The 25,382-nt window shown below is 47.5% G+C and overlaps 1 protein-coding gene across 1 annotated transcript in view; it reads left to right on the top strand.

Annotated features, from left to right (window-relative positions):
• ETF1 (eukaryotic translation termination factor 1) overlaps positions 1 to 25,382 on the top strand; it is a 340,588-nt gene that overhangs the window by 184,749 nt on the left and 130,457 nt on the right. The window contains exon 9 of the mRNA XM_078653353.1: positions 18,081 to 18,145. Within this exon, the coding sequence (XP_078509479.1) occupies positions 18,081 to 18,145 (65 nt within the window). The remainder of the gene's footprint in view (positions 1 to 18,080; positions 18,146 to 25,382) is intronic.

Below are 25,382 nucleotides of genomic sequence, written 5' to 3'. Positions count from 1 at the left end.
CCCCTCAGGTGGGGGAGGCGAGGTGAAGCACAACCTCGAGTACCCGCCATCTTGAGGATGGGGGGGACGTACCCAACCAGGGACAGGCTCCTGCCCCCTCCCACTGGAGGGTGGCACGATGGGGGTTTACCCACCCCAGTGAAGGGACCCATTTGTCCCTGCCCTTACCTACCTGTAAGCCCCTGAATCTATTATTTCGGGGGCACCCTGAACCTTTCTTCCTCAGATCCAGCCTGACATCAAGAAGAAAAGAAGAGGGACCGAACAGCCGTGCAGCCAGCTAACAAAAGGAAGACCCCCACTGTTTTGGCCCTAGCCCTACTGGCCTGTCTCCCTTCAAACCTGCTCCTGCGAAATCCCGGTGTGTCCTGCAGCCAGCAACCTCAAAAACCGCAGAGGACCTGCCTTCCTACAACCACAAAGATTGTCTCCTGTGAACACCGGATTTTTTCATCTGCAACCTCTGGCCTTGGGCGCAAACCACGAATCCGCACCACTCTGCACCCACCGTCCACAGCCCGGGTTGGGAAACCACCACAAGGTGGTCATCCTGGTGATCCTGACCTGAGAATCGGCGACTCCTGACATGCCTCAAGCCTCCAGCTGCTGCCTGCAACCTAAATCCAGAAGGTCTTCCAAACAGCGACCAGGAGCTGGTAGGAAGATACAACCCCCAAAGGCACCCCTGCACCAGACGCCCCAAGCCTTGGGTGCCCAAACTGACAGTGCCTAACCAACCCCTAATCTCCCAACTTACCTCTTGAAGTGGTGCTCACAACCAGAGGACCTTCGTTCTCAAGCCTGCTGTGAGTTTGCAAACTGGAGGATCCCCATTTAAACCGGGGCGCCAGACGTTGAAACAGCACCCTGCACCTGGCCACCCTAGTGACGCTGAGGGTGCACCTTTGATGCTACTTTGTTTACCTATTTGCCCTGAGCTAAAGTCCAGAAGCTAGGCTCCCACACCCAAGTGGCCTGCTCGTCAGGAGACACCAACCGGAAGCCCCTGAATCCCCCATTGGATAACATTGGGCCTCAGCACTCTGCACCCGGCCGCCCTAGTGCCGCTGAGGGTGTAACAAGAGTGCATCCTTGACCCTGGGGGACCCCCAAGTCTTCCGCCCAGAACCTCAACTCTGTGGGAAACTGGCTGTATATATACACTACACCAAAATGAGGTACAGTGTGTTTAGAATCCAGGTGTCCACAGAGGTAGGCAGAGGTTAAAGTTAAATAGAACCTTACTCTCCAATTGTGGTAGTGTGGTCGAGCAGTAAGGCAGTATCATAGGACAGTGTTAAGCATTTGAGGTACACACAAGTTAGCAAATTATTTCACACACTCAATAACTGAACTCTAGGCCAATTATGTTTGTATAAAGATATATACAGTGTTATTTTTAGGACCAAGCAAGCCTGGCACAGGTAAGCATTAAATACTTTTCAAAGTTACTGGATATAGAACAGTTTGAAAATGCCATGGAAATTATTCTTAGTTTGATTTACAGGGGATGCAGTAGGTTGCAACACTTAGCAAATACAGTACATTGAAATGAATAGGCTTTTTCAGTAAATTACAGGTAAGTTACTTTTCTCACTCAGTGCTGGATACCTGAATTCAGCACTGGGACATTTCCTGTAAACAGGTAAGTAAATACGTTTTGGTTACTTGTGTGATTTTTAAAGAATATTTTTGGATTTCAAAACTCCACACGAATCGGAAGAAAATTGTCAATGTTTTCATATGGAGGAAAAACAGGGTATCGTTTCACAGGTAAGTAACCTACTGTGGAAGTTAAGGTTCTGGACTTACTCAATCAGTGATGCACTGTTGCACCCTCCGCGGCACTAGGGCGGCCGGGTGCAGAGTGTTGAGGGCCAATGTTATCCAATGGGGGATACGAGGCCTCCAATTGGTGGCTGCTGGCAATCGGGCCACTGGGTATTGGGAGCAAAGCGACTAGGGTAAAGGTCCGGGCAAATGGGGAAACAAAGTAGCACAAAAAGGTGCACCCTCAGCGGCACTGGGGCGGCAGGGTGCAGAGTGCATCGACGTCGGGTGCCCTGTTTTCTATGGAGAACCTCTGGTTTGCAAAAGCACTGCAAGCAGAGAGACGAAGGACTTCTGGGTGCGACCACCACTTGGTGGTGAAAAGGTGGTGATTAAAACCAGTCCGGTAGTCCTAAGAGTAATTTTATTCTGGTAGGCTAACTGAAATGTAAAAAATATGGAGTGGCGACTATCTGAGAACAATGTGTCAAGATGCCTACTCTCGAGGTCGACATGTTTCTTGCCTTTAAATGTCTAAGATCAATGGCAATTTTTCAGGACCACATAAAATTGACTATCTATACGGGGTGGTGAGGTGGGCAACCTACCTCCCACTTTGTGAACCTGTAGGTTAAGTACCCACAGATGTTTAGGACAACCTAAATGGAAAGAACAGAAAACAGTGGCAAATGGTAAAAACAGCAATATCATAGCAACAACGTATCTCTTTCTCTCTCTGTTGACAATTAGTGACCCCAAACTGTGTGCAAAAAGTGGTTAAGATGTCACACAAAGGTGCAATATGTACAACAACCAAATAGTCAAAAACATTGTGGGAAAGTGCTAGCTCAAGTGATGTTCTGCTTTCTCTGTTAAAAACTAGCAATAGCCAGAAGTATTGCAATCTGCGTAAGGCATCTGGACTCACCTAGATCCTCTAATAGCCTCACTTCAACTGTATCAGGTGGGACATATGGCACCGAATTAAAGCGTCCTAGGGGAACAGAAACATGCATCTAGTTCAGTGAATGACTGACAACTTGGAGTCGTCTACAACCCGGGCGGCAGTAACCGGCTGTAGGCATGGGGTCGAGGTGAGTGTATGCCAGGCCAAATGCACGCGACCAACCAATGGGCGGGGTAAGGCCCATTGCATGCCCGATCTACTTACTAATACGAAACCTTCTCGCGCCTACCAGGTAGTTGGTAATGTGAGGTTCTGGCATGGCGGGCAGGGTCGTGCTGCTGTGCTCCAAGGTGGGCCATACGACTGACCGGCTCGAAGTAGAGCGCGTGCATCTGCCACAAAAACCAGAATCCTCTAATCCCATAATATTACCTATGGCATTGCTCTGGGTATACCGGGTCGAGGCTGCTCTTCAGTTAAGAGAATAATCACCAACACTCTTGTGGATGCGAGATGAGGCCTACCCATCACCGCCAGAACTGGGTGGTACACTGCAGCCTCTGAGTTATGCAGGTATACAGACTGGTTCGCACGCGGCAGAGGTGCGAGCACTCTTCTAGCCATCAGCTATGGCTGGTAGCTGGCGTAAATGGCCCGAAGGTGTAGAACACAAGTGCCCCCAAAAATTGTCAGTGCCGACCGTTAAGTTTCTATGTTACAGGAAGACAAAACACTTTTCTACCTGTGATAATGTCCCACGTGTGAGTGTAAATATTACTACCTATTTGAACCCTTTTATGTGGAAAGCATACTCTTATAGGTAGACATGGCTGAAATTATTTAAATTCCTGTCATTTTACTGTTCGAGGCATGTGGGCTGCTGAATTCATATCTGTGCATAGATCGCCGCCTAGTGTTGGGTCCGGATGATTGCACTTGGTTGTCCTGGAAGAGTCTTCGAAGTATCACGAGATAGGTGACTCCTCCCCTGGACTACAGTGCGCATGGACATCTTCTCCACCCTCCGATTATTTTTTTCCGCCATTGGGTTTGGATGCAAACTCCTATTCAACTCTGAATCGAAAACAAAACTTTTCTAAAGGCCAAAAGGCCTTCAACTTCGTCGGTATCGTTCTTGTTCAGTACCTCTCTACTCGATCAAAACTTCCATCTCGAATCGGTTGTCGACGCGGGCCGTTGGGCCTTTTCGACGCCACGTGAGCCGACCATCGATGGAAAGAAGCCCGTTTAATAGGTGCCCACAATGCCACTCCATGTTCCCTCATACTGATAAACTCTCAGTATGCAACATGTGCCTTTCACCAGACCATAATGAAGAAACCTGCCCAGTTTCGATCCAAAAAAACTATACGAAACTGACGGGCTGCTAGGCAAGAAATGCAGCTACAGGCACCGGAACCGGACAACATCTTCGATGATGACCAGGATCTACAGGACGCCCCAGACTCGGACCTAGAAATCGTCACCGTCGAGGACTACTCTGACTCCGACAACGAAATTCCATCGGGGCAAATCGTGAGTACACTATCCCCGACACCAATTGACCCGTTACCAAAGGCTCCGGTCGAGGCATCGCCAAAAGGCCTTAGCCAAGATCATAAACTTTCGCCAGTCCCGCTTTCCAGCTCGGCACCGAAACCTTCAGAAAGCCCAGGGCCCAGTAACATCGTCCCGAAGAAGGTTCCAGAGCCAAAGAAGGTCACCGACCCGAAGGGCGTCGATCCAAAAAAGGCCGCACAGCCTAAGAGCGTTAAGCCGAACAAGACTGTCGACCCCACAAAGGCCATTCAGCCAAAAACGGTCGCCCCCCAAAAAAATTGGTCGACCCGAACAAAGGCACACAGCCAAAGGGCGCCGAACCGAAGAAGGTCGCCGACCCGAATAAGCCGGAAAAACCTATCCAGCCAAAGATAACGGCTCCAAAGACACCAGTCGATCCGAAAAAGAACATCGACTCTGTGAAAGACACTCATCCAAAGAAACCTACGGAGCACAAAAAACGTGTCGACCCGAAAGTTCCGGTCGACCCGAAATCAGGGCCCGAGCCGAAAAAGTCCAACAAAACTCCAAAAGTCGTCGAAAAAGCAAGTGTTACCGAGCCCAAAAAGCCTAACACTAAACCCAGGACTGTAGAGGAAGAACTACTCTACCCAGATCCATCAGACTACCAAGCTAAAATATACATTAACCCAGAGACTGGTAAAGTTACCATCCTGCAAAGGAAAAAAGACCTTTATAATTTGAACCTAACTCACCTATTCCACTGAAGAAAAAGGACTTTAAGACTTCTCCCTCAAGACCCTTCAGCCCTTTTCAACCTATCATGCCTACCACACCTTTTGCACCTACCTCACCTTCTCACCACGGGGACGAAGAGGGGGACACAGGGTTTGAGCCACAGCCTCAATATGATTTCCCACAAGATCCTAACCAAGAGGAAACTTGGGAAGAACCAACAGACCCTTATGACACCCATCCCATCCCTGATGTACCCACTTATCCTACTAAGCCGTCACCTACAGATGACACAGTAGTCTTCAAACAACTCAGACAGGGCAGCACAGTTCCACAATGTGGACATGCATAGTGACCCTGTGGAAGAAGACTTCCTGTTTGACACCTTCACTACTGCAGAAAAAAGTGTCAAAACGCTTCCCATGTTGAAGGGAGTTCTAAAACACGCACCTGATATATTTAAGGATACAGCCAGGGCAAGGGTAATCGATCCCAGAATATAAAAAAAGTATAGGCCAGCTCCTACAGACCCTACCTACATCAAGGGCCAGTTGCCACTAGACTCACTGGTGGTTGCTAACGCACGAAAAGAGCCAACTTTCAGACAACAGGGGAAGCACCTCCCCCTGACAAAGAGTCAAAAATTCTAGAGGCATCTGGCAAAAGGTTAGCTGCACAAGCCTCCAACTCGTGGAGGATCGCTAATACACAAGCCCTACTGGCTCGTTATGACAGAGCGCACTATGATCAGCTCGAAAGCCTTATGCAACACCTACCCGAGCCTTTTAAAGCACAAGCCAATGATATCATCCAAGAGGGAAAATTCATATCAAACGCCTCCCATCAAATGTGCGCTTGACGCTGCAGACACCGCAGCTAGGTCAATTAATACTAGTGTCCTGCTACGCAGACATGCATGGCTGCGTATTTCAGCTTTTAAGAATGAGGTGCAGTCCACCATTCTTAATCAACCTGTCAATCCAGATTTCCTATTTGGCCCTGCTGTCGACCCCATTTTGGACAAAATGAAAAAAGACACAAACCGCAAAATCTATGGGTGCATTGCAGTTCCTACAACATAGGGGCTCCTTTCGACGCTCCTCATACAGAGCAAATACACGAGAGAATGCTTCCCAAACATCTGCCCCATACAAAAGTAAAACACAAGGTTCCTTCAGCAAGAACACAACCAGGGGAGGTTACAGAGGTAACAGTAATAAGGGAAGAGGGTGTGGAGGCAATAACACCAGGGCCTCCACTGCCACAAAACAGTGACTTCATTATGCTGCCCCCAGACCACTTAACACCGGTCGGAGGCAGAATACAGCAGTTCCTACCTGTCTGGCACGCAATTACCACGGACAGGTGGGTGAAAGAAATTATCCTGGTTATTGCCTAGAACTCACTTCTACGCCACCAAACATACCACCCAGACATCGTCCTATGTCCACAGAACACATCACCCTGCTACAACAAGAGGTGAAATGCATGCTGGAAAAGGGGGCCATAGAGCAAGTCCCTTTCCACCAACAAGGGACAGGAGTATACTCCCTATACTTCCTTATTCCAAAAAAGGACGGTTCCCTCAGACCAATATTGAACCTCAGACCCCTAAATCAATATATACTATCTGAGCACTTCCACATTATCACACTACAACAAGTGCTCCCGTTGCTACAAAAAGGAGACTTCCTAGCAACACTGGACCTCAAAGATGCGTACTTTCACATACCCATCCATCCAGCCCAAAGAAAATACCTCCGGTTCACAATAGAAGGTCAACACTACCAATTCAAGGTTTTGCCCTTCGGGGTTACCACGGCTCCAAGAGTGTTTACAAAATGCTTAGCGACAGTGGCGGCACATCTCAGGAGGCAACACATCCATGTGTACCCTTACCTGGACGATTGGCTCATACAAGCAAAATCTTACCAAGAGTGTGCAGCACACACGTCCCAAACAATCCAGTTGCTACACAGCCTAGGCTTTTCGATCAACTACACAAAATCTCATCTGCAACCTTCCCACTTAGAGCAATACCTGGGAGCCACTAGAAATACCTCAGCGGGTCCCGCTGCGTGAGGAGTGTTCGACAACAGCGTTTGAAGGGGAAACTGTGCGAAGTACTTTCTCGGGGCTGCGAGCGAGTGCGTGTGCTCTGGGACTGCATTTCCCAGGAGCGCCCGCCAGCCCTGAGCAGCTACACCTGGGCCGCTCTCCCCGACCCCTCCTACCCCTTCCACCTATTGGGTTCACACTCCATATTAAGCCACTAGTACTCCCGCAGCGCGGGAGAGCGCGCGGGAGAAGCCCGGGACAAGGGCGGGACCGTCTGTGGCCGAAGGTGGCTGGGCTGGGCCACCCCACTTACATCTACGGTGCTGGTACTGATAAAAACGATTTGTTTCCTAACTGTATTCTGACCTGCTAGTCCATTCCTAGGTAGCAGGGGGGTTTTGCTTCATGGCCTGCTCTACAAGTATTTCTACCCTGCTGCCTTCTACGGGTGAGGTAGAGACAGCTGTCATGGGCCCTCTTGATTCTTATTTCAAACGATTGCCTCAGGACATTGATAGGGAGATCGCTCTGGCAGAAAGACGAGCCGGGCGTAGGTTGTCGATTGAGCTCTTGAAAAACCCCCTTGAGAAACACCAAGGTCAAAATTTCCCTTCGTTGGTTACACCTTTGTCATCTATTGTACTACCAGCTACCCATGATATATTACTTGGTTCGTCTTTATCTAATGAGTTAATGGGCACTTCTTCCACAGACACTGTAGTCACCACTGTACCTGCCGAGCATCTAAATGTATCTAGTCAACTACCCAATGGGCAAGAAGTACTAGAAAAAGTTTGTGTACAATTGGAAGTTATTAAATCTAAACCCTGCCCCAAAAGGAAATGGGGAGCCACTGTTAAAAAACGTCAACTACCAAAACCTGCAAGAAAGTACAGGAAGCTGGGTAACAAATCACCCCCAAGCCATGCCCCTGTAAAGAATGGCGCCGCAATGTCAACGGGAGAGGGAGAAGCTGTCCCAGTAGGTGTGGACTCCATAATAATGGTGCCCCCTACAACACCAGTGTCACCAGGATTAGATCCCACTATTATAGCACCCCCTGGGCCATTATCTTCTAACCATGACTTTCTGTTGGAGGTGGAAAAATTAATGCGCTCCCTTTTAAACCCCTTTGAGCTTAGACTTAAAAAGCTAGCAGAACAACTTGACCATCTAGAACAAGCTAGCTTAGATAACTTTTTCTCCATAAAATCTCTAATTAAGTCTGGCAATAAAATGGGTGAGAATGGGAAATATCAACAGACAGCCGAGCGAGACCTAGGTGTCGTGTTGGTTGACTCACAAACTCCGATTGCGAGTGGTGTTTCTATACAGCGGAATAACGGGCTGAATAGCAAGAGCGTATCTGAGCCATTGTCCACCACAAGTAAGAGTAATTGTGGGAAAATTAAGCCCAATAATATTATAGTTAAGGGTGGAAAGGACAGTGTAAAAAACTCAGCCGCCACCACTAGTAAAAACGTTCCACTTCTGCCGACCATTTCGAAAACAAGTCTGGGTACTTTGCCAGGAAATGACAAAACCTGCTGTAATAATGGCACTGGAAATAATGCGGTGTCAACTTCCCAGATAGCAACTGGGGGTGGCTCCACAAGGGATGGTCATACCGTTGGTGACGGGAATAACATTATCGTGGCAGTGGAAAATATTGTCTCACAGTGCCGTGCTGTCCCAGAACACGGCCAACCACTGCCACATGTGACCAAACCGCCGACTAGAACACCCCCAGTACAGCTCACCCCTGATTCCTACCCATATGTGGCTATTCTCACTAACGTTCCACCCCTTCTGGAGGGCCAAAGAGAACCTTATGACACGCTAAAAAACAAGGCCATGCATTGGCTTCGGGTCAATAGACCCTTGCCAGGGGGAGTGGACGGTTTGATTATCGGGGTTAGAAGGGTCAATTGGATAGGGAACACCTTAAAAAAACAGGGGGGTGAGTGTATTATAATTAATTTTCAAGACCCAAGGGTTGTAGGGTTAATCACGGGACCTGGTTGGAACATAAGTATTGGTGGGATCGGTGTTGTGGATCTCACTTTCTTCTATCCCAGACCGGTGGCGATGTACCCTGGGGGCAGTAGGGAGCAATCGAGATCTAGTCCCCGTCCCTGGGCAGAGGCTGGCCCCCTCTTGCCCCCATCTCAAGACCAAATGATTGTTATAATCAGGCATATAACCCTTATAATGGGCAGGGGCACACGAGGTGGGGATGTTGACAGAAATCTGCTGAACAAATGTATTCTGGAGGGAAAATGGCCAGGGGAAGTATCCCAGAGGTATTATTGGTATATAATGAAGATGTAATGTGTAAAATAGTTGAAGTGGCTATTGATAGGGATTGTGTTAATATGCGGGGGAGCATTATTGCATGTCCGGAGGACTGGGGGGGTGAACCCGGACTTCCACCAAGCATTGGCGCAAAGGAGGGTATAGAGGTAAATTGCACAGATACTGTTCCAGGAGAGGACGGTGATTGTGTGAGGCTGATCGATCTACCGCCCATGGTACCTAACGAAAGGGGGATTTGTACAGACAATACCCAGGGGAGGTTTCTCTCATGGAATATAGCGGGGTTGGGTACCAGATTGATGTCACATCACTGGATAAATTTTGTAAGCAGGTTTGAAATGTGCTTATTCCAAGAGACGTGGGCTTGTGATCCAATTTACCTGCCAGGTTACTTAAATTTTTGTATACCAGCAACCAGAGGCCCCAGGGGCAGACCTATGGGAGGTCTAACAGTCTGGATCAAGCAGAATTCAAAAGTTAAAATAAAAATGATTGATCTAGGCTGTAAGGATATACAACTATTGAGGTTATCAGTAGGAAAGGGTGGTGTGATAGATATTTATAACATTTATGCTAGGGGTATGAGTGTTGGGAATTCTGCCACCCTAGAAGCTCTATCCACCTTCCTTGAATCCCAGTCACTTGGAAATAGAGTGGTAGTGGCTGGTGACCTGAACAGGACATTTGAGCCTTTAGAAAATACTGAACATCCAATAGGACAAGAAGAAGACGCCCTATGGGGCGTCCCAAACCTAAACCTCTTACCCGTGAAGCGGTGGACAAAAGATATTTTGTTGTTGAATGCGTTATGTTTGGAACATGGTTTGAGGGCCCTTAATGGCAGGACAAAAAGCGACCAAGGAGGAAATTGTTCATTCGACAACGGTCATAACAAAAGTAGGATCGACTATGTCATCTGTAGTCTTGAGTTATGGTGTGGCGTGGGCGACATGGAAATCAAGGGGAGAGTAGAAAGCGACCATAACCCCCTCTGTGTTACCCATTCATGGTGGAGGGCCGCACCTGCCAACCCAGTGTCAGGTAGTGAGACCGTACCTGCTATGGCTAATGACTCAAGAAGGGTGAAATGGCCAAACGTGCTGGCCAATTTGGCCACCTTGGACTACATTAACTTGGAGGCGGATAACGCTATCGCCGCCATGGAAATAGTAGACCCTGTAACACCGGGTTCCTCCCTAATAACAGACGTACATGACACATTCTTCTCTTTGATAAAACCGCATTTTATCAAGTCAGTTAAGGTAAATAGAAAAGCACCTATCAAATTGGCGAGGTGGTTTAACAAGCAGTGCAGGGTAACCAGACTGGAGTTAGGCAGAGCAATTAAAAGCAGGGACAAGGCCTCGATTAGTACCGCTAGGAAACAATATAATGACAACATTCGCAAGGCTAAGAAGCTGTGGGATGAGGAGCATTGGGAGGAGCTACTTGAGTCCTCTGGTCTAAAAGATTCCAGACTTTTCTGGAAAATTGTGAAATGGGGCAGAGGTGGTACCCCCAATAACCCCGACAAGAATGTCGATGAGGCATCGTGGGTCGAGTATTTTAAACCCCAGTATGCGGAGAATAGGGATATAATGGCCACAGAATCAATCCCTGTGGTATTTTCCAAGGGAGATTTATTCTCAATTAAAGAAGCGGAACTTGTAATCTCAACCCTGCAGGGGGGGAAAGCTCCGGGGTTAGATGGAATTCCCTCAGATATTTTCAAACACGATAAGGTTCGGTGGGCAAGATATGCGACTGTGCTGGGAAATGCCCTTGCTAAAGGGGCAAAAATCCCCTATGTATGGAAGGGGGCAATAATAATACCGATCTTTAAGAAAGGCGATCGGTCACTCCCGGCAAATTATAGACCGATAAGTTTGCTGGCCACTATGCAAAAAGTGGTGGGGAAGATGGTGGTCGACAAACTTATGGCCTGGGTAGATGACAACAATGCTTTATCCCCCTACCAGGCAGGATTTAGGCGGGCAACCAGCACGGTTGATCAAATTTTTCGCTTCACCATGCTACGGTGGGGGACTGTACTCCTTGGCGAAGGCAGCCTTTATGTAGCATTTGTAGATCTAAGGGCTGCCTTCGATCTGGTGCCTAGGAGCAAGCTGTGGGTGGTTTTGAGTAAGATAGGGGTCCCACTTGAACTGCTCACATTAATAATGCGTCTCCACGAGAGCAATTTTGCCAAGGTCCAGTGGGGGAGGAATGGGGAATCTACCACCAACTTCCCAGTTGAGCGGGGGGTACGGCAGGGATGTGCTATGGCACCCCTGCTGTTCTCCCTGTTCATTAATGGCATAGTGGATAGGATGTTGGATGCGACGGTAGACGCACCTTCGCTAGCGGGCATCAGGGTTCCGATCCTGATGTTCGCTGACGATACCTTGATCGTGTCCAAAACCCCGTCAGGACTCCAGCGAGCCTTGAACATATTTGATATGTTCTGTAAAGAACGAGGTCTCGAAGTTAATGTAAATAAAACCAAGCTGATGGCCTTTGGGCAAAAGCGCCAATCCCATCCTAGGGTATCTCTGAACAACATCAAACTAGAGTTAGTAAACGTTTTTACATACCTTGGGGTGGAGATATCAAGTAAATTTGGTTGGTCGAGACACATCGAGAAGGCGGTGTTAAAACATCAGCAGATTTCAGGAGCCCTCCGGGTAGAACAAGTAAAATCCAAAACTAGGCCTATAAAACCGGTTCTCATGGTATACGACGCAAAAGCCTTGGGCGCAGCCCTTTATGGGGCTGAAGTTTGGGGCTTTGAGAGGCTCACCACCCTCCAAAGATCTGAGAACAGGTTTCTGAGAGGGATAACTAGTCTCCCTCAAAGCACTCCACTAATACCGCTTGGCCTGGATCTAGGAAGGAGATCGCTTAGTGATCGTGCCCGACTAAGGCCCATCCTCTATTGGAGACGGCTATGGACAACCCCAGAAATTAGACACTATGCTGAGGGGTTCTCAGCTTTAGTCCAATCAGATGTCTTCCATAAAATTACATGGCTAAAAATGCTTAGGGACGTCCTTGCTGAGCTTGGTCTCTCCAAACTCTGGGAAAACCCCCTCGGGGAAGTGTTCCCTAGTAAAACCACTATAAAAGCTTTATATTGGGATTACATTGATCAGAAGCTTTGGAGGAGCGCAACCTCAGAATCCATGGGGGGTAGATTTATGGAAATTAAAACAAGGCCTGCCCTAGAACAGTATTGGGACATTTTAACTGTTCCGTTAGACAGGAAATTATTTTTCCAGTTAAGGGCAGGCTCCCTCCCCTTGAGGTCCTTGACGTCTAGCTGGAGAACTAGTAGTAGTTCGTGTTGCCCGACATGTGGAGCCCCAAACGAAAGTATCGCACATTTTTTATTTTTGTGTGAGGCCTATGTAAATCCTAGAAAATCTTGGTTGGCACCTGTTTGTAGGAATCTTGGTGTGCTAAGTGGTGTTGAGGGGTTGAGAATTATTTGTTCCTCCACCGAATTGTCTATTGTAGTTGGCACGGCAAAATATCTGGGGTGGGCATGGTCCATAAGGAGGAGGGCTCTACTTCCTAAAACGCTTTGAATTTTACCTTTTCCGCTTGCTTGAATTATCCTTGTTAGTACCTAGTGGGACTGAGATATGAATTTTAACTGTAAAAATGCTGCTAATATGCACGTTAAGACCTTCTGATTGTATGAATTTGGGTATGGCCCGTAAAGCAGAGGATCTTGCACTTTAACACGCATTTAGTCTTAGCATTTTATGAGAAAGCTTATTTTAACCATTATTGGTAAATATTTTACTTGTGTGTATTATGTATTTTTAACTGCAATTCATTGTTAAAGTATGTTTATAGTTTTAAATGTATAAACCTATATGTGTGTGCTTTTATGAGTGTATAACTCGAATAAAGCTTTTTCAACCTCAGTGGCAAAAGCATATCCAAACTCAGCAAGGATAGCCAGCATGCAGATACTCGTTCGCAAATTCCTGCCACAACACTCTCTGCCAGCTCAAGTCTTCATGCAGCTCATAGGCATGATGGCCTCCTGCATATTCATTGTCCCCCATGCCAGACTCCAAATGCGCCCATTACAGGAATGCCTAGCACGGCAATGGAACCAGGCTCATGGCAACTGAAAGACCTAGTGTTGGTAGACAGTCACACTCACAACTCTCTGCAGTGGTGGAACCCACATAACCTTTCCAAGGGGCGACTGTTCCAAGAGCCGGTTCCACAACTAGTACTAACAGCGGACGCTTCACTGACAGGCTGGGGAGCCCATCTCCTTAAATACACAGTACAAGGGCTCTGGACAAACAAACAGAAAAAGCTGCATATCAACCAAGTATAGTTGCTAGCAATATTCCTAGCCCTGAAAGGATTTCAGAAATATTTGTACAGCAAGACGGTGTTGATCCGGACGGACAACATGACCGCAATGTACTATATCCAGAAACGGGGAGGAACGCACTCTCCACAGCTGTCCCATCTGGCACAGAGCATATGGAAGTGGGCGATTCCCAAAAACATCTTTCTCCTCGCAGAACACCTTCCAGGGAAGGACAATCAGATTGCCGACCTGCTCAGCAGGCACAACCAACAAATACACGAATGGGAGATTCACCCCCAAGTTCTCAAGCCATTCTTCGAGGAGTGGGGTCACCCAGAGGTAGACCTGCTTGCCACAAAAGAAAACTCCAAATGCCAGTACTTTGCCGCCAGGTTCCCACATCCGTTGTCACTGGGCAATGCGATATGGATGAACTGGTCAGGCAAATTTGCGTACGCTTTTCCCCCAGCACCACTGATCCAGCTGGTGGCACTCAAAATGCGGCAACACTCACTCACACTAATCCTAGTTGCTCCCACATGGGCGAGACAACCATGGTACACAACGTTCCTTGAACTCTCAGTAGTTCCTCATCAAAGACTGTGCCTTGCTCCCCATCTTCTAACTCAGAACCATGGAGAAATAAGACACCCAAATCCCAATCAGTTGAACCTAGCGATCCGGCTCCTGAGATCTTAGAGTTCGGATACCTTAACTTGCCTCCAGACTGTATGAACATCATTAAGGAGGCAAGACGACCAACCACACGAGCGTGTTATGCAGCTAAATGGAAGAAATTTGTTATTTACTGCAGCAATAACCAAATCAAACCATTAGACGCTTCCATACAAAACATTGTTACCTGCTGCATTTACAAAGAAGTAACTTAGCATACTCTTCTATACGACTACACCTTGCTGCTATAGCAGCATACCTTCAAAACAGGCAACAACTTTCACTGTTTAGAGTCCCAGCAATCAAAGCCTTTATAGAGGGTTTAAAAAGAGTGATCCCCCCCCAAGACACCTCCCTTCCCCAGTCTGGAATCTAAATATAGTGCTTACCATACTCATGGGACCTCCCTTCGAACCTTTACACTCATGCGAACTACAATTCTCAACGTGTAAGGTTGCATTCTTGGTTGCCATTACCTCACTCAGAAGAGTAAGCGTATTACAAGCACTAACAATTCAAGAACCTTTCATGCAGGTGCATGCTAACAGGGTGGTTCTTAGAACCAACCCTAAATTCATGCCTAAAGTTGTAACCAATTTCCATATCAATCAACAAATTGAACTGCCAGTATTCTTTCAAAATCCAGTCAGTAGCTGAAAGAGCCCTACACACACTAGATGTAATAAGAGCTCTACTTTATTATGTGGACAGAACTAAACCATTTAGAAAAACTAAACAACTATTTGTTGCTTTTGCACCACAACACAAAGGAAATCCTATTTCAATGTCAGGAATAGCCAGATGGATAGTTAAATGCATTCAAGTATGTTATCTAAAAGCTGAACGCACTTTAACCGTCCCCCCTAGAGCACACTACTCGAAAAATGGGGGCATCCATGGCTTTCCTAGGGAATATTCCTCTTGAAGACATCTGTAAGGCAGCCACATGGTCCACCATACACACATTCACTAAGCACTACTGTGTAGACGTGCAAGCAAAACAGCAAGCTGCTGTAGGCCAGGCTGTCCTCAAAACACTCTTCCAAACTGCTGCAGCTGGCACAGGTGACCACCGCTAAGAGGAGATACTGCTATTCAGTCTATGCACAGATATGAATTCAGCAGCCCACATGCCTCGAACGGAATATGCTACTTACCAGTATACATCTGTTCTTGGCATGTAGGGCTGCAGACATTCATATCGCCCGCCCTCCTCCCCGGTGCCTGTCGCAGCTGCAGCATTACCTTTGGCATGGCCATCTCTTACTTTCCTATCTCCATCTCTGCCACAATGGCGAAAAACAATCTGAGGATGGAGAAGATGCCCATGCGCACTGTAGTCTAGGGGAGGAGTCCTCTATCTCGTGATACTTCGAAGACTCTTCCAAGACAACAAAGTGCAATCATCCGGACCCAACACTAGGCGGCGCTCTATGCACAGATATGAATGTCAGCAGCCCTACATGCCAAGAACATATGCATACTGGTAAGTAGCATATTCCTTATGGGGTGTATTCGTCTCTCCCTGCAGAAAAGTCCTTCTTTGGATTGGCATAGTTTAACATGTTTGTTTTGGGAGAAGCTACAGAGATGATCTAACGTTGAGAGAATATTTTTCCAAAGTCCATTTCATCGGTGACTGGGATTTTAATGAATTTATTGTCATTGTGGTTTTGTGAAGTAGGTTCTCTGTTGAGAGACTGAACAGTAATTTATTCTATTTGGCCAAGGTGCCCTTCCTCCAGTGATGGTTATTGCCTCTTTGCAGATGCGTGAAATACATTCCTCGGTAAAGAGAATGGTCTTGGCAGTGACACAATAGTGCTTCTTCCACCTAGATTCACTCTTATGTCTGCCTGCGACCCTGTAAAGTGGTCCCATGCCTTTCAGTGATGTTCATCCAAATGCCACATACATGTAACGGGGCCTGTGGGAGGGAGATGGTGACCAGTATTCATTCACTGGTCACCTGATCCACTTATGAAACGGGATGTGAGGATAAGTTGGATGTGTGAATAGGAATAGCAGACGGACATCACAGAACCCAGGCTTGAATATCCAAGATGGCATATTTACTCTAAATATTGCTCTGTAAAGGGTGCATAAGGGTGCAGATGTAGCTGTACATTTCCTGTACTTGTGGTCTCTCCCGACTACAGAAGATACTGGACTAAAAATGACTAATTTCTTTTTGTAAAGAGAAAGGTTCCTCATTTCAACAAGCACAACCCTAAGAGGGATAGATTGGGAGACATTCTATCAGATTGAAAAATGCCTAGAATTGAGAATGTTGGTGCAGCATTCCAATAAAGTGGCACGGCACACAGTGAAATGGAATTGGTGGACCATTTATCTTTGTAAGGAAGAATATCAGAGAAATAGCTTTTTTATGTAAATAACAAAAACACAGCTTCAGCATAATAAATGCAGCAAGTTAGCTAGCCAGTTTGGGCAAGGAAATGTTGGTACTTTATTTCGTAATATTAATGTTTTGCAAACGTTTCCATATGGTCAGTTTGATGGTTTTTCCAATAAAGGGGCAGCTATGGTTTACAAAGCTTCCAAGGTTGTACTGGTGGGAGGTATCCTTTACATGCAGGGTGATGTCGGAACCCCCTTGTTCATTTATACCTGTCTAGTACCCTTACTTCTCCTCCAGGGGATCCTCATCAATAGTCAAAAGCACTAGAATATTCCCGCCCATGCGCGGGACCCCGGAAACACAATTGTGTGTGTGTGTGTGTGTGTGTGTGTGTGTGTGTGGAATGTTGTATGGTAATGTGCTGCATACAAGTAAAAAGCATGTGAATAGATAATATTTGTGTGGAAGCAAGATGAGGTGGCAGTTGCTTTGTCGACCTAAAGATCCATGTAGAATAATTAGTGCCCTCCTCATCTATGCTGCTGCCAGAGAAAATGATACATTATCTAATTATCTAAGATACTTTAATAACAATCCAGTGCTGTGTCCCCCTCACAGTACAGGCTTAGACAGCTGGATAATTAAACAAAATGGTCACAGCTTTTGTGGAAGCACACAACTTAAGTCTAATCAAAACAAGTACTCCTGGCACCCAATGTGGCTGGAGCCAAATCCCCTTTCCAGGGATGTTCACATAGTCTGGCTACAACTGCGCTGTCAAGCCAGACAATGCAAATTAGACTTATTCCAATTACCTCCTGCTCACCTGATTCATCAGGGCTGGCAAGTTATTTCACCAATGGGCAGCCCAGGTTGTGAAGAATTTGAAGCATAGCTTTCCAACTGTACTTATGGTCCTGGAGTTGACATTGGTTATCCGTAGTGCATAGATGACTACACTGCTCACAACATCCAAGAAAACCCTTAAATATTGCACTTTGCTGGACATTCAGGATTTTTTTGTCTGCATTCCTTGTATTAGTCACTTCAGATTTGTAAGTACTGAGTAATTTGGTTTAAATCTTCGTAAAAAAACAAACAATAAAAAAGTCTCCATGTTTAATATTAGCTCTTCAGGTTGCATTAAGATACACAGGATCTGTGCCCGTTGATCGCAGTAATTGTGCTGAAAAATCATTGTCGGTATGGGCGCACGACAGGATCAAATGTTTTATTATGCTTGAATTTATATTGTACTAGATCTTTCAGAAGATCGCTGGCGAAGAGTTACATAAACACCCCTTCGTTGACAAAGTGTGGAATGTCCTGTTGCCTGTTTTGTCTCAAATGTTTGTCCTTGTTCATTTGATTATTTTCTTTGCACTTTTATTTCTTAGAGGAGAAAGTTCTGTATCTCACACCGGAACAGGAAAAGGATAAATCTCACTTCACAGACAAAGAAGTAAAGTATATTACATTTTCATGTTGTTCCTTTATGTGAAATGTATGGGTTGTTGTGAATTGAATCTATCTTGTGTTTTTACATTACCTTATACAAAGATTTGAAATTTGGCTATCTTTCATGTTTACTGTGTAGGTGATTAGGAGCTTGGAAACCTTAAGTTGATTGTCCAAACAAATATAATGGAAAATTAAAATGGAGTATCATGCACCTGTAACCTGACCCTTCGCCCCCTTTTCCTTTTCCTTTATTCATAAACCGCATAACACATGAAACCACAGCTTCATTATCTTATTACAGACTTCATTGAGGGTAGGCGATATTGAAAGTCTGCATCAAGACTTTGAAGAGTATCCATTTCTTGTTTGTTGCAGACGGAAGGCCTTTTTGGACTGAACACAGTAATAGGGCTCTAAAAGGTGGGGCAGAGATCCTGATTTATCTATAACCCACTAAAATTGAAAGTACAAAGTCATGGTACAAACCTTGTAGAAAATTGAAGCTTACGTACTTTAACTTTGTGCAAAATGTGCTGTGCCGTTTGATGCATCGAATACTTCACTCTAGAAGCTTTTCTCGTAAATGATCAAGCTCAAAAGATATAGAAGAAACTCCAAGCCAAACTATGGCATAACAGCCAAGGGCTCGGGGGAATGAATCATTCCACCAATCAGTTTCATACCTCTGAAAAAAGGGCATGTTGGTCAAAAAAGTTTGAAAACCTAGTGAAACTAGCTATACGTTGACTAGCAAAATCCTGTAAGGAAGATTATGAATGCCTGACCAGCTTTTGATTAAACAGAATTTTGCAGTGTGAATCTTTCTGGATTCACTATGCTGTGCATTATTCCACCATCTAGTGGTTGGGTCCGGAACAGTCTTTTTCTCTTTTTTTTTTTTTTTGTGGCCCAGGTGGGCGTTGACCTACCGCCATTTGGTGTCCTTCGTGACGTTGACTCGCTTCCTCCGGAAGCTCCCACCTTTGGTCGCCATCTTCAGATTCTTTTTTCCGCTGTTGGGTCTGGATCGTTACCGAAGAGTTCCAGAGTTTTTTTTGAAAAGGAATAGACGAAAATTAGGAACATTGACGAAATCACAGGTTTTCATCACACATGACTACGAGTCAGATAACCGGGACTACGAAGGAGAATTTTTCAAGAGATCTTGACATTCACCCAAGTATGCGCACATGGGGCTCCCTGAGCGCAGGAATGGACAAAACTCCATTCAGGTTCTGCACCAATTTCCACCACAAATACGCCCAGAAGGACCAGCATCCAGTCTGCAACCTCTGCCTGCCGCTTGACCACAACAGTGAGGACTGCAACACGTGCTCGGCGTTCACACCCAAGAACCTCAGAGTAAGAGAGAGGCAGAGAAGGCCGAAATAAACCATGCATTGGTCACCTCCATTACTCCGAGACTTGGGCCTCTCTAGTGAGGAGGAGGAGGACCACATCACCGAAGGGCCCAGGGGGAGGACGCGCATGTCCAAGTCGTCAATGCCGAAGAAAGAACTCCGAAGAACATTTCCGAAGTCCAAAAGAAAACGTCGGATGTAAGAGCCGGCGACCCCCAAACACTCGACCGACACTCGGGAAAAAAAAATGAAACCAAGTCCTCGAAGGGAGCATTGCTGTCGAAGCACTCAACGAAAGCAACCGCACTCATGGACAAACAGCCCGGCGGATCCTTTGAAAAGGACTCCCAGACGGCAAAGACCCATGAATAATCAAGGTCGGCGAAGGAAGACCCCGAAAAGGACATCTTGACTGAGAAAAGAAGGGTCAACAACTGCTTCGACATAGACTACCTCGAAGCGAAGCGCTCAAACTCTCGACTCCGAACAAGCTGCCGAGATGGAGCGGAAGAAGAGGAGGCTTGAGGCCGGAATGGCAAGCATCCTTTAGCATCCTTTAGCATCCTTTAGTGGACGCCTGATGGAGAATGCGTTCACAGGGGGCTCCCGGGCGTTGCAATGGTCAAGACACCATTCAAGTTCTGTGACCATTGCTACCACAAGGATGCTCAGAAGGACCAGCACTCGATCTGTAACATTTGCCTGCAGCTCTACCACCACTCCGAAAATGGCAACACATGCTAGGCGTTCACCCTGAAGACCATGAGGGTGAGGGAAAGGCAGAGAAGAGCGAATTACAACATGCAGGGTCAAGGACCACCACCATTGCTTCGAGAACTGGGCCTCTCCAGCGAGAAAGAGGACAACGTCGCCGAAGGGCCTGAGGGCGAGGAGGACGTGCACGTATAAGTAGTCCATGCCGAAAAAAGAACTCCGAAGGAGGTAAGGGAGTCAGCGACCCCATAACAGTCGACCGAGCCGCAAAAGAGTGACTAAGTCCTCACAGACAGACACAGCGTGGAAACATTCGGCGACCGCGAGCTCGTCCACGAACAAACAAGTCCGTCTGTCCTTTTGACTAGGACTCTAGACAGCTAAAACCCTTGATAAGACTAAGTCGACAAAGAGCAGTCACGAGATGTATACCCTTCGAGGCCCCCAACCTCCGCCCCCCGCCCCACGACATTGGGATGTGAAATCCAGTAATAAAGAAGGCTGCTGAAACTTATGGAGTACAGCTAGCGGAGGAAAAGCAGCAGTCCTGCTTTATCCTAGAAACCTTGCTGCCCACACAGACAAGAAGCCAATTCCTGCCCATGCACCCAAGTGTGCTGGACCATGGAAAGGAAGCCTTTAAGGAACCTGCCACATCACATGCAAGGCAGTAACACCGAGGGGTGAGAAAAAATACAAGCCCTCCTCCAAGGACCCAATGTACATCAGAGGTTCAGTGCCTGCCGAGACTATAATAGCTTCCACGGCCAGAAAGAGGGCTTATGTACCCACTAACGTGGACCCACCACAAGACAATAAAAGCAAAAGGATGGGTCTCACAGGAAGGAAGCTGGAACGAAGTGCCGCTCTTCAGTGGCGCATAGCAAACTCTTAACTCATTGATCAATAGGCATGCATACCAGCACTGGGAGGAGGTAGGCGAACTGCTCAAGAATCTGCCAGAACAGTTCCAGAGAAGGGCAAGCCCCTTGGTGGAAGAGGGGTAGAAAATGGCCAATACATGTTTGAAATCAGCCCTAGATACTGCGTAGACATCAAGCAGGCACTTGATCAGGTTACGGAGAGAAGACACGCCTGGCTAAGAATCTCAGGGTTCAAACCAGAGGTTCAGAGTAACATCTTGAACACCCCGTTTAATGGAGAACTACTGTTCGGTACAGCTGTGGACGACAACTCAGCTGAAGAAAGAAAATGAAACTGCAAGGTCCATAGGGGCACTACAATTCAGAGGTATGCGTAGGGGGACACAATCGCGGAGACCAGCAGGCAGGGATAACCCCTCCCAGTAGCCTCACATCAGACGTTGCAACAAGGTTACCAAGGACGGAACCAGGGTCAACAGGGCCAACAACAACAAGGTTGGCAATACCAACAGGGGAGGCAATCCTTTTGAGGGTGCACTCAAGGAAGATGCCAACAGCAAAGAGGGGGACAGCAACCCACCTCCAAGTGACTGCACTACAAGCTTGGTGCACACTCTAAAAAGATCTCAAAGGGCGCAACAACAAATAGACATACAAAAATATCAGGTCCCAAACAACCAGGAATATCTCCAACATGCAACACCAGTGGGAGGCAGAATAGGAAACTAATTCCAGGAGTGAAGGAGGATTACATCCAACAAAAGGATATTAAACGTAATACGATACGGATACTGCATGGAACTCTCAAAACAACCGCCATGCAGAAAACCGAAGAACTGTCTCATTTGCTTAAAGAATCACAAGAACTTCTACACAAAAGGGCCATAGAGAGAGTGCCTTACAAGGAAAGGAGCAAAGGGGTCTATTCAACGTACTTCCTCATACAGAAGGTGGACAGATCATTAAGACCTATACTAGACTTAAGGTTCCTAAACAAGTTCATAAAGATTCAAAATGACATCCTTACAGGAAGTAATACCTCAGATACAGGTAGGAGACTACATGGCAGCTATAGTTTTGCAGCGTGAATCTTTCTGGATTCACTATGCTGTGCATATTCCGCAATCTGGTGGTTGGGTCCGGAATCGTAGTCTTTTTTTTCTTTTTTTTTTTTTTTCGTAGCCCAGGTGGGCGTCGACGTTCCACCATTTGGTGTACCTTCGGTGACGTCGGCGTGCTTCCGGCGGAAGCTACCACCCTTGGGCGCCATCTTCAGGTTCTTTTTTCCGCCGTTGGGTCTGGATCGTCGCGTGAAGCTCCAGAAGTTTTGGAGGAGAAAAGGAGGAAATACAGCAACTCTTCGACAGTAAAGACCTGAGAAGATTGGAAGAAGAGGTCCATCAGAGAAGAGACGACGAAGAAAGGAAAGAACCTCGAGATCTTCGACGTCCTTGGAGGAATGCGCACACAGGGGGCCCCCTGAGCGCAGGGATGTACAAGACACCCTTTAAATTCTGCAAAAACTGCCACCACAAGTTCGCGCAGAAGGACCAGCACCCGGTCTGCAACCTCTGCCTGCCAATCGACCATGAGAGCAGAGACTGCAACGCCTGTTCCGTCTTCAAGCCGAAGACACTCCGAGTTCGAGAGAGACAGAGGACAGCTCACCACACGATGCAGGGCAAGGGCCAGGCCCCGACGCTTTACGAACTGGGCCTCTCCACCGACGACTAGGACAACATCGCCGAAGGTCCAGATGACTTCACGGTCGCAGAGACCGATAAGAAAACGCCTGACAAGGTAGGAGAGTCTACGACCCCGAAAACACCCACAGGGCCTCGAAAGCCAGAGGCAGACTCTCGAAAGCCAGAGTCCAGAGCCTCAAAAGGAGCACCGGCGCCAAAAACTTCGACAGAAGCTGCATCCTCCGAAAAAGAGCCCAGCGGATCCTTCGAGAAGGACTCCCGGAGGCTGAAGACCAGCGAAAAGCAAAGGTCGTCGAAGCAAGCCCCCGAAAAAGGGTATTCGACTTCGAAGGAAAAGGAGCCGAAGAAAGCTTCGACGCCGTCGAAAAGAGCAGCCGAAACGCTCGACGACGAGCAGGCCGCAGAGATGCAGAGAAAGAAAAGAAGGCTCGAGGCCGAAATGGAGAACATCCTTCAGAGAAAGAAGGACTTCGATGAAAAGATGAGAAGTTACAGGATCCCCTCGAAGCCGGCAACGGCCGTCGCTGAGGGGCAGGAGCACGAGGAGTTCGACGTCGAAGAGCCGCCGAAAACTCCGGAGCCCTCGGAGCACGAAGAGGAAGAAGACCTCTATTACACAGAAGGGGATTACGGGGAGCAGCAGTCAAGCTACGGCTCAGGTTCCTCGACGGCCCAAGACCAGGAATGGCAGGACATCGAGGCCGAAAACTCGGAGGAGGCTGTGGAGACATACCCCTCGAGGCCTTCGCCACCGGATGACATTGGGGCATACAATGAGGTGGTCAGGAAGGCTACAGCAGCTTATGGAGTTAAGCTGGAAGAGGAGAAGCCAAAAGCAGATTTCCTGCTGGAAACATCGCTCCCCACGCAGACAAGAAGCCAGTTCTTGCCCATGCTAAAGTGTATCACAGACCAGGGGAGGGAAGCCTTCAAGGACCCGGCTACATGCAGATCAGTAACCCCGAGGACGGAGAAGAAATACAAATTCTCCTCCCAGGACCCAGCTTACATCAAGGGATCCGTCACAGCAGATTCAATAATCGCTGCAACGGCCAGAAAAAGGGCAAACGTCCCAACATCTGGACCTCCACCTGACAAGGAAAGCAGGAGGATGGATCTAACTGGCAGGAAAATAGTGAGGAACGCCACAACGCACTGGCGGATGGCGAACTCCTCAACGCCCTCCTGAATAGACATCAATACCAGCATTGGGATGAGATGGGCTAATTGCTCAAGCACCTCCCGGAACAATACCGTGAGAGGGCATCACACCTTGTGGAAGAGGGGAAAAGCATCGCTAACTCGTGCCTGAAGACAGCCTTGGATGGGGCTGAAACATCCAGCAGACTGATGACTATAGGCATTACAGAGAGAAGGCAAGCCTGGCTCAGGATCTCAGGTTTCAAGGCCGAGGTTCAGAACAACATCCTGAACACACCCTTCAACGGTGAAACACTGTTCGGAGCCCCAGTTGATGAGAAACTCACCCAACTGAAGAAGGACAACGAGACGGCAAGGTCCATGGGGGTCCTGCAATTCAGGGGGATGGGAAAGGGCACTCCTACACGGAGGCCGAACGGCAGGATAGGAAACCAGCAAGGGCAATCACACAAGGCATTCCACCAGGGGCAACAGAGTGACAACCAAAGTCCCCAGGGCCAGCAGAGGCAAAACTGGAACTATCAGAACAGGGGCCAGTCCTTTCGATCAAGAGGAAACGTACGGGCCAGAGAAGGAGAGGCGGTGAACAACCCCCCTCTAAGTGACTGCTCACGGGAAAAGGTGCCCACGCACTCGAACCCTCCGAGGGAGGAGCACGGAAGAAAAAAGAGGAGAGGGCTACACGGACAAGACACAAGGGAACATGTATCACCAGTAGGAGGCAGGCTAAGATTTTTTTCTCCAGGAGTGGAGAAAAATAAACACAGACAAGTGGATACTCAACATCATGCAGTTCGGATACCGTATAGAGTTGGAAAAGAGACCACAAACAGAAAGCCAAAGAAAAGAGAGCACTCGGGAAGAGAGCTGCGATTACTCCAAGAGGAAGCTCAAGAACTCCTCCTCAAGGCGGCCATCGAACGGGTTCCATTCAAAGAACGGAACAAGGGAGTGTACTCAAACTACTTCCTGGTGCCAAAAGTGGACGAAAGCCTAAGACCCATCCTGGACCTACGGTACCTAAACAAATACGTAAAGACTCAAAAATTCAAGATGACGTCCCTACAAGAGGTCATCCCGCAGATAAAGGCCGGGGACTTCTTGTCCACCATAGACCTCAAAGATGCGTACCTGCACATCCCCATGAACAGGCAGCACAAGCACATGCTAAGATTCACAATGAACAAGGATAACTACCAATTCACAACCCTGGCATTCGGTCTAAAGTCCGCACCAAGGGTGTTTACCAAATGCCTCGCAGCAGTGGCCGCACATCTGCGAAGGAAGGGGATACACGTGTACCCCTACCTCGACGACTGGCTCGTAAAGGCAAACTCTTACAGGTCATGCAAAGATCATGCAGAACAGGTCACAAGAACGCTAGCAAGCCTGGGATTCTCCATACACTGGGG

This window comes from Lissotriton helveticus, chromosome 7 (assembly GCF_964261635.1).
Source record: "Lissotriton helveticus chromosome 7, aLisHel1.1, whole genome shotgun sequence".
Lineage (NCBI taxonomy): Eukaryota > Metazoa > Chordata > Amphibia > Caudata > Salamandridae > Lissotriton > Lissotriton helveticus.
Note: the sequence above shows the minus strand (reverse complement) of the source record. Positions and strands in the feature narration are given on the sequence as shown.